This window comes from Schistocerca piceifrons, chromosome 1, assembly GCF_021461385.2.
Source record: "Schistocerca piceifrons isolate TAMUIC-IGC-003096 chromosome 1, iqSchPice1.1, whole genome shotgun sequence".
Classification (NCBI taxonomy): Eukaryota; Metazoa; Arthropoda; class Insecta; order Orthoptera; family Acrididae; genus Schistocerca; species Schistocerca piceifrons.
In genome coordinates this window covers 531,524,994-531,535,482 of record NC_060138.1, presented here as the reverse complement: position 1 = coordinate 531,535,482, position 10,489 = coordinate 531,524,994, and the positions used below count along the sequence as shown (strand labels likewise).

At 36.6% G+C, this 10,489-nt stretch overlaps 1 protein-coding gene across 2 annotated transcripts in view; it reads right to left on the bottom strand.

Moving 5' to 3' along the window:
• Positions 1-825: 825 nt before the first annotated feature.
• LOC124783743 (glutaminase liver isoform, mitochondrial-like) overlaps positions 826-10,489 on the bottom strand; it is a 125,091-nt gene continuing 115,427 nt past the window's right edge. For both annotated transcript variants that reach the window (XM_047254045.1, XM_047254046.1), the window contains one exon: positions 826-1,969. In XM_047254045.1, the coding sequence (XP_047110001.1) occupies positions 1,825-1,969 (145 nt within the window). In that variant the 3' untranslated portion in view covers positions 826-1,824. The remainder of the gene's footprint in view (positions 1,970-10,489) is intronic.

The following is a 10,489-nucleotide window of genomic DNA, read 5'->3' as shown; positions in this document are numbered from 1 at the left end:
TTATTAACTCATACATGGTACTTTAGCAGTGATATCTGTTTTGCATATTATCTTCTCTTCCATCTTTAAGCTCTCAGGTTTTCAAATCTTGTCTGGTGCAGTCCCCAAGAATCATTCTTTCCTTCTTATCCCCTACGGCAAGTCTCCCATAGTTCTGGGTGACTTTTCTGAAATCCACCCCTTTTCCTAGATCTCAACAGTCCTTTTCCTTCACTCCTCTTCCTTACCCATCAACTCTTCTGCTGGAAGAAGGAGCCACTGGCTCCAAAAGCTTGCATAATTATAACCTCCTTTTATGTGTGTGTTCTGCCACTGCCTGATGATGATGATGATGATGATGATGATGATGTTTGATTTGAGGGGCGCTCATCTGCGTGGTCATCAGCGCCCGTACAAAGTCCCAATTTTTTGACAGTCCAATTTTTTTCACAGTCAGATCTAGCCACTGTCACAAATGATGAGGATGATGATGAAATGATGAAGATAACACCCAGTTCCTGGGCAGAGAAAATCCCCAACCTGGCTGGCAATTGAACCCGGGACCCCGTGATCCAGGAGTAGCAATGCTAGCCACTAGACTGCTGCCTGATAAGTAGATTTTTTATCTATACAGTTACATTATATTGTCAAAAATGTATTAGTTTGATATTTAAAATACACATTTGTATCTCAAAAGAGAAGTTATTCACTAATTTTTTGATCATAGAAATAGTTTCATAGCTTTCAAAGCATAATTATGTTTTGCATACTGTGAAAATAAATAGCTGTTTTCATAGTAAAAGCATCATTGGATAAGATGGATATTTTTGTAATAAATAAATAAAGTACACATAAATATTTTATTCTCACTTTCACAATCATCATTTTCAGCTTCATTAGTTTGTGCTGTAACATTATTGATGATTTAAAAATTTTAATTAGTTACATACATTTCTATAAAATATCTTGACAGTTCGGCACTGGTAACAATTATAAAATTAAAGGGTTCAATGGTATCACATAAATTGACTTCTTATTGCTATCTTTGACCAGATAAAAGTAAGCATATTCTAACCTGGAATTTGTCAAAATATTGTGTTCCTTACAAAAAATAAATAAAATAAAATATCACTTAGCTTATTACATAACCATACTAATGTTATGTCAGTTATTCTCTTAACACAGCCATTTGTTTCAAATATTTCAATGAAAATAGAAAGTAAAATGAAATCATTATTATATGTGTTTCATTAAAGCTGCACATCAAATGAATAGCACCTCTTCTGACATGAGTATTTTAACAGCTGTCCCCTGCTCTACAAACAAATTCTATTAATTCGGTTTAAAACTTCATTAATCCCAAATTTATATTTTATATCACAGAAGCAACCACTCCTTTTAACAGTTGTGCTTTATAAGCACTATAACTTTCATTCAGCAAATGTTAACAAACATATATCATTTTTTTTAGACAAAATTTTGAGACAGTAGAGGAAGGAAGCTGTTTGGATGTGCTCCAGTTATGCTTAATATAGACTCAGAAACTAAAGCCAAGATTTTTAAACTTTTCTATGTGTAGCTTTCCAACAATGGACTGAAACTTTCTTCTTCTTACAGAAATTCTGTAAGAATATTTGACAGATATGAATGTGCAGAAGAAAATCACAACACATGTAAATTTCAGACTTCATTTAAAACAATGTTGCTTAACAATTCACATATATCATAATCTATATTTGTTCTTAAATAGTATTGTCAATGGCTTAAGTGTTAAATACGTTTTCTTAGAGAAATGTACTTTCCCATTATGTCTTTCTACAGAAGAGATGTGTGGAATGGACATATTTACTGTGGCAATGGAGGAGCAGCCACAGCATCTGGTTTCTCGTCTTGAGTTTTACTTGCATGATTTGCTTCCCAGTCTTTTAGATACTGAACAATCTCTGCATGACCAAATGTTTCAGCTTCATCAATTGGGAGATTCCCCCACCTGCAAAAGCGTTCTTTTTTATTCAGTGATCACCAGTTAAAAATAGTCTTCATATTTCATCACACAAAAGAATTTTAAAAATTGTGAGTTGCACTGAAACAACACTCCCAATACAACTGAAAGCAACTCCTTAAAATTAAAATTTAGTAGTAATAGCAGAAAACAAGTAGCAGTATCAAATCATCACCATGACGGCAGAAAGGAAAATTAGATTGCTAAAAGAAGAGAACTATTATCCAGCTGGGGCCCAGAACATTATAACCTAGCAGCTATCTGGGAAATATCAAATCTGCATGAAGCCAAAACCTGTCATCCCCAAACAATTTCACAGCTTCTCCAAAATTTGAGGACAAAGCTCCAAATGTGGTGTCAGTAACAGGATCAGATATGTTTATTGCAAACAAGGAAGTAGCCTCAAACTGAGTTTGTGTTGGTGGACTCCCAGATACAAAAAATCAGCCAGTGACAATAGAACTGAAATTGAGCTCAAATAAAACCATGATCCATTCAAATTTACAAGAGTCAAAAACATCAAAGAGATATCAGCCTTTCTTTTCAAGTAAGAAGTCATGATTTTTAGTGGCCACAGAAGAAGATAGTTCCGTCATAGTCTTGCCTGCATGAAGGTAAGTGTCCAGTAAAATGTGCCAGTCCAAAGCAGTCAAATTTCACCCTAATTCATCAAATATTTCAGTCCATGTCAAATAAGACAAATGAAATTGAAATATTGCTGCCCATATACTGAGGATGCTGAGTCGCAGATAGGCACAGCAAAAAGACTTTCACAAATAAAGATTTCACCCAGTAAGGCCATCACACAATGTGTGAGAGCTGCATTTGCTTGAATGTGTGTGTAAGTGCCTGTCGTCTATTTTTGACAAAGGCCTTAGGGTCTGAAAGCTTTATTTGTGTCAGTCTTTTTGCTGTGCCTATCTGTGACTCAGCATCTCCACTATGTAGTGAGTAGCAACTTTCTTTTTCATAATATTGTTACATTCCATCCTGGATTTTCCATTATTTGAATATTGTTGTCCAATGAATGAAACATGTATCTATAATGAGCTTCAGTGAGCACTTGTCAACCAAAGAATCTATAACCTAACAGTGCTTTACGGTTTTAATTTGACAATATATTTATGTAGAAAAACTACTGCTATTGAAGTAACATGTGTATTTGTTTGATAAGAATGGAACTATTCATTGAAAGTCTACCTATAGAGCATGTCTTTGAAGTATCTGTGATAGATCTTACTATTTTAAAAATACCTACTGTTCTTCTATACAGAAGTCCTGAAAGAAACACAAGCACTTTCCTTAGAAACTGGCAAATGGCCTTCACTTCATCAAAAAACTTAATAAAACTGTTATAATCTGTAGACACCCAATATTGATTTCAAAAGGACTCTGTGAGCAAACTATAACAGAATGCCTTGTTTGAAACATACCAGATCCCTGATCAGAGTTAGCTCCATCAGTATGCAGAAGCATGGATATAAGGCTGGAAATATCAATAAAGAGTATACTGATCATTATGCTAAGTTCACTATCCTACAAACCAAAATCAGCCAGCAAAAAGGGTTAGGGGGGACAAGAGAACTAGAGAACACAGAACAGGAGGGCACATGGGTTATGTGTACATATTTGAACACTCATTTATAAAGTTGCTTTCTAGAAATCCTACCTTCATTTTCAGTGCCCTTTATCCACCCAAAACGGGCCCATGACTGGTATGGTTCTTCTCCCATTCCACAGAGAACTCACCATACCCTTATATAGGCTATTAATACAATGAGGTTGCCACTCACAGGGGCATTTTAAAGCTACTTGCAAGTCCCCCTACCATTCCCCCCAATGGAATGATCTGTATACACTATCTGTCTGTGTTTAGTGTAAATTGCATTTTTTAAAGTGTTTACCAATCGTGTATCTGAAGCAGGATGTGGGAACCAGCCCAATATTTTCCTACATATGGGAAAAGGTGACATTTTGCCATTAGAGGAACACTTAAATTCGCAACCAGAAAAGTGCAGAAATAAAAAAGTTGATTAACACGATGAATACGGCACACATGACAGCTGAACACAGAGTTTGACTAGACAAAAAGTCAAGTGATAATTACAACACATGTAAAATACAAATCAAAGCATTACTCGTCAAAAATGACACATGGGGATCCACCTCTGGAGACATTCCACAACATGCAGTTACTGGTGAGAGTGAAATGCTCTCTGCTGTGGAAGCTGCTTACAAAGCATGGCTAGTGACAAACACAAAAGCAAAAGCAGACTTGATTTTATCCATCCATCCCACAGTGTTGAAGTAAGGTATCAGGTATGACTTAAACTAGAATCAGTTTATACATCCAAATGACCTGCTCACCAAACAACCCTGCTCAAATGCCTCATACTTCACAAAAAGGAACCTAGTAATGATGTGACACAACATCTTACTGAATACTTCGATGCTGTGGACAAGTTATAAGCAATGTATGTTGACATAAATGGTGCTCTATTGTCAATAGCTGGTGCTCTGTTGCCAATAACATTGCTCTTCAGTCTACCAGATAGCTACAACAATTTTAGATGTGCTACTGAATCCTGTGACAGTTCACCAGATGCCGAAATGCTAAAAGTAAAAATCTTGAAAGAGCACAATGCAAGTATTCAGAAACACAATAAAAGTGTGAGTGTCGCAATGTTCATTAAACTGAGTAAACATTTCATGAACAAGTCAAAAAGTTTTGTGAATACAGTGACAAATTCAAAGAAAAATAAAAAAAGGAAAAATCAGTGTACAAATGCAGCTTTTGTAAAATGAAGCAACACAAAGAAGATGAGTGTTTTTTTTCTCCCAAAAAGATATTAAGTGTGCAAGCTGCAAGCATTGTCAACAAAGCTCATTGATGTTCCACTACGAATGGCTAGCTCAAAAGTTTTGTGATTCCAACATTTTTTGGCACAAAGACAATGGTTGCACATCAGACATGTGCAACAATTCAAAAGGGTTCACACAGGTGACAGAAGCGGAAGAGAATTCAGTGTTTGCAGACAACAGTGCTACACAAGTAACAGCTAAAGGTGACACACATTGCAAGATGTTTATAGTGCTGATACAGTAGACGATAAATATAATGCTTTCCTCAAGACTTTTCTCGTGCTCTTTGAAAGTTGCTTTCCGTTAGAACGTTTAAAACAGGGTACTAGCACAAACAGGCAGCCTGGGTGGCTGACTAAAGGGATAAGAATATCTTGTAGAACAAAGTGGCAATTATATCAAAACGTTAGAAACAGTCAAAATCTAAATGCAGCAGCCCATTACAAACAGTATTGTAAGGTGCTTAAAAAAGTTATTAGGAAGGCAAAAAGTATGTGGTATGCAGATAGAATAGCTAAGTCTCAGGATAAAATTAAAACCATATGGTCAGTCGTAAAGGAAGTGGCTGGTCTGCAGAGACAGGTCGAGGATATAGAATCAGTGCGTAGTGGGGATGTCCGTGTTGCTGATAAGTCGCATATATGTACAGTACTTAATAATCACTTTCTGAATATAGCAGGTGAACTAAATAGAAACCTAGTCCCAACAGGGAATCATATAGCGCTCTTAGAAAAAAGTGTTCCGAGACTGTTACCTGAAATGCTCCTCCATGATACTGACAAGAGGGAGATTGAGTTAATAATTAAATCACTAAAGACCAAGAACTCTCATGGATATGACGGGGTATCTAGCAGAATACTGAAGTATTGTTCCACGTATATTAGCTCAGTACTTAGCCATATCTGTAACTTTTCCTTTAGCAGTGGTCGGTTTCCTGACCGATTAAAGTACTCGGTAGTGAAGCCACTTTATAAAAAGGGAGACAGGGATAATGTTGACAATTATAGACCTATTTCTATGCCATCGGTGTTTGCTAAAGTTATCGAGAGGCTTGTATATACAAGGTTACTGCAGCATTTAAATTCACATAATTTGCTGTCAAATGTACAGTTTGGTTTTAGAAATGGCTTAACAACTGAAAATGCTATATTCTCTTTTCTCTGTGAGGTTTTGGACGGATTAAATAAAAGGTTGAGAACGTTAGGTGTTTTCTTTGATTTAACGAAGGCTTTTGACTGTGTTGACCACAAAATATTACTGCAGAAGTTGGAACATTATGGAGTAAGGGGAGCAGCTTACAATTGGTTCGCCTCCTACTTTAAGAACAGAAAGCAGAAGGTAATCCTCCGCAATATTGAGAGTGGTAATGATGTTCAGTCCCAATGGGGCACTGTTAAATGGGGCGTTCCCCAAGGGTCGGTGCTGGGGCCACTGCTGTTCCTTATTTATGTAAATGATATGCCTTCTAGTATTACAGGTGATTCAAAAATATTTCTGTTTGCTGATGACACCACCTTGGTAGTGAAGGATCTTGTGTGTAATATTGAAACATTATCAAATAATGTAGTTCATGAAGTAAGTTCGTGGCTTGTGGAAAATAATTTGATGCTAAATCACAGTAAGACTCAGTTTTTACAGTTTCTAACCCACAATTCAACAAGAACTGACATTTTAATCAGACAGAATGGGCATGTTATAAGCGAGACGGAACAGTTCAAGTTCCTAGGCGTACGGATAGATAGTAAGCTGTTGTGGAAAGCCCATGTTCAGGATCTTGTTCAGAAACTAAATGCCGCTTTATTTACCATTAGAACAGTATCTGAAATAAGTGACATTTCAACACGAAAAGTAGTATACTTCGCATATTTTCATACGCTTATGTCATATGGTATTATTTTTTGGGGTAATTCTTCTGATTCAAAAAGGGTATTTTTGGCTCAAAAACGGGCTGTTCGAGCTATGTATGGTGTAAGTTCGAAAACCTCTTGTCGACCCCTATTCAATAGTCTGGGAATTTTGACATTGCCCTCACAGTATGTATTTTCTTTAATGTCGTTTGTTGTTAGCAATATTAGCTTATTCCCAAGAGTTAGCAGCTTTCACTCAGTTAATACTAGGCAGAAATCAAATCTGCATGTGGAATGCACTTCCTTGACTCTTGTGCAGAAAGGAGTGCAGTATTCTGCTGCATCCATTTTCAATAAGCTACCACAAGAACTCAAAAATCTTAGCAGTAGCCCAAACACTTTTAAGTCTAAACTGAAGAGTTTCCTCATGGCTCACTCCTTCTATTCTGTCGAGGAGCTCCTGGAAGAGATAAAAAATTAAGCAAATTCCAGTGTTACATTCTTGATTTTCTTTATTTAAACTAACGACTTGTTTCATTTTATGTGTTTCTACAATCGTGTTATAATTTCATGTATTGACTCGTTCCATGACCATGGAGACTTCTCCTAAATGTGGTCCCACGGAACAATAAATAAATAAATAAATAAACACAGCCAGTGGTGCCAGCCCCATAATCCTGAAAAATACTTTATACATGCCAAAACTTGTAGCCAATCTCATTGCAGTAGCAAAGGTTGTGGATAACACTACACAGTGACATTTGACAAAACTAATGCAGTTGCATGAGATACTAAAGGTAAAGTCAAATGGATTGCAAGCAGAGTTGGTAACTTGTTTTATTTACAAGAAAATCATGACAAAGTATGTATTACTGCTGTGCCAAAAGTTACAAAAAAGTGATATGTACATCTGCACTGTCAATTAGGCCACTTGAACTCATGAGATACAATGAAGATGCTCAAAAATGAGTATGTGATAGATGTGATATTCAGTCATGTCGATCTCACTAGATAAACTATGTTTCTTGAAGGAAAAATCATGTCCATTCTCATCACTAAATGAGCAGGGAACTCAAATGGTCTTCTGGAATTAATCCATTCAGATGTGGGTGGGCCATCGGATGAAACATCTCAAGTTGGTGCAAGATATTTTGAGATGTTTATAGATTACCATAGCAGATGGTTTCAAGTCTATTTCCTTCAACATCAAGGAGAAGTTGTCAGCAATTTTTTTGAATTGAGAAACCTAGTTGAGTACTGCAATGAAAGAATGGACTCCATCCTCAGAATATCAGGAATACAGTAATGTCTAACGGTTCCATATAAACTGCAACAAAATGGTGTCACCAAATGAAAACACCATTCATTGGTTAAAGGGGCTCATTGCATGCTGCTTGAATCAGGACTACCAATATCATTTTAAGCCAAAGCAATCTACACAGCTAACTAATCTGAAATCATTGCTTAGCTAAAGGACTCTCTGGTGGCACTCCATATGAGTGGTGACTAAAGGGAAAACTTGACGTATATCATCTTCATACATTTGGTCAAAATGCAGTCATCCTGGATAAACTGCCAAACCAAGGAAAGTTTCATCCTAAAGGCAAAGGAGGGATTTTGGTAGGCTATTCCAACTGTTCAAAAGCCTATCAAGTGTAGGTACTGAGAGATCACAGGATTCACATGTCAAGAGATGTGAAGTTCCTTGGTCATGACACTTGTGAGCCAAACAAACTTATGTGGACATCTATGAAGACAAACCAGTTCATCGCCAAAAAGGAGGCATCAACATGAATTCCATTGGAGCGGATTTCAAAGTTAATACACACACTGAATCAGAGCCATTGTCAGATGATGAATCATTCTATGGCTTTAAAGAAGACAGTCTTCCAATCACTACAGACCAAATATTCATCTCTGTTGATGACTTATCATGAGATGAAGACAATAATTCTTCAAGCATCACACTTGCTCAAGTTTGTGCCAGATGTTTCAGTTCATAGTATGAACTTCACTGCAAATATAACAGAGGTCAATTATCAATGATGCATTACATGGTCCACATCATCAAGAACGATTTGAGACTATATATGATGAAACCAGGTCACTTGTGAAATTGAAAAATTATATCTGGAACATTGTAGTCAGAACAACAAATGAAAGGGAAACTGACTGTGGGACTTCATATATTAAGCTCGACAAGAATATCAGCCATCAGAAGATATGATGGTAGATGTACTAATGATGGCTCTTTCTGCACTAAAGCATGAGAAATATGTTGAAGGACTTCAGTCCTGGAACCAAGAATGTAAGCCTCAGTTTTTAATTTACAGTTGTCTGTAAAAATTAGGGGGCATGTTGAGATCCAAATTTTAGTGACATGTAACATCTTTGGTGCCAAAGATGTTGCAATGCATATGTTTCCAAGTCTGTTGTTCCCAGTTGCGCGTTATTTTCTGTACAGTGAGTTATGAATACAGTTGTTCCGTAATTTGCATTTTGCCTATAATGTTCAAACCACATCGCAACAGAAACTATTCTCGTTAATTCCAGAGGAAGTATTCAAATCCTTACACTGGAAAAATAAAGAAGGAATCTATATTAATGGAACATATATGAACCATCTTCATTTTGATGATCACAAATTCTAGGTTAGAAAACCTAGTGTCATGCCTGATACGGTCATCATTTAAAAAAAAAAGTAAAGAAAGAGGTCGAAATGTGCAGAAAAACATTGTATCTACTGCTAAAGATGGCCCACACTAAATGCTCACATGCAAATCAAGAACTGATTACTGAGTTTGTAACACAAAGCTCCGATTCAAATATTCAAGTCAAATAAGAGTACAATACAACCTTACACATGTATTCGAAAACAAACCGAGGATGGACAAGTAAACAACACTGCTGTAACTCTAGGAGGGTCAAAACACATAAATAGTGATAATGTACAGTCAAGAATCCATGGAGCAACGCAACATCGATGTGTGAACAATACTTCCCCTGACAAAATGAAAGCTAAACACCCAATACAAATACAGACTGGTGAGGTTCATTACAGGAAAAGAACTGATAGATAAGCAATTCTAGTCTGCTACAGCAGAACAACAAACCAACAACATCCATGAAGTGACTCAGAATGTACATGAAAACCCAAAAATACTATATAATATGGCACTTAAGAAACATGTAGAAAAAGGAAGACCTACACACCAATCATCTTCCATAGGTTCAGTCAGAAGTACAAGTGTCAGGGACAGCAAAAATCTGATAATAGGCACAGGTGATGAGCAAGGAGTGCTATTTGGAGAGAAAAGGGCATGATTTCATTTAGGAAAAGTGAAAAATGGCACAACAACTCAAAATGTAATGAGATTTCTGGAGAAAATCTGTCCAGGTTACAACAACTTTCAAGTAGAGAAACTAGAAACTAAGGGTGTGAACAACAGCTTCAAAATTGTTGTCGACTTCCATCTAAAAGATAAGCTAATGGACACTGCCATATGGCCCAAGAATGTTGTAATAAGGCGTTTTTTATCCCAGAGATCAACCAATGCCCCAGTAAAATAAACCTGAAATCAAAAATCGGGACCATGGACTATCAGATAAAAAGGAACATTGGTGATAACAGTAATATTATTTAGTTATAGCAAGTGCAAACTTACAGTGCTTAAGAACCAAAGTGGACCTTTTATCGTTCTTTGTAGAAGTGAAACCAGATGTTTTATGTATCTGTGAGCACTGGTTGACTGAAGCAGAGGGTGACTATTACAAATCTGTTGAGTATTTGGATATGGCA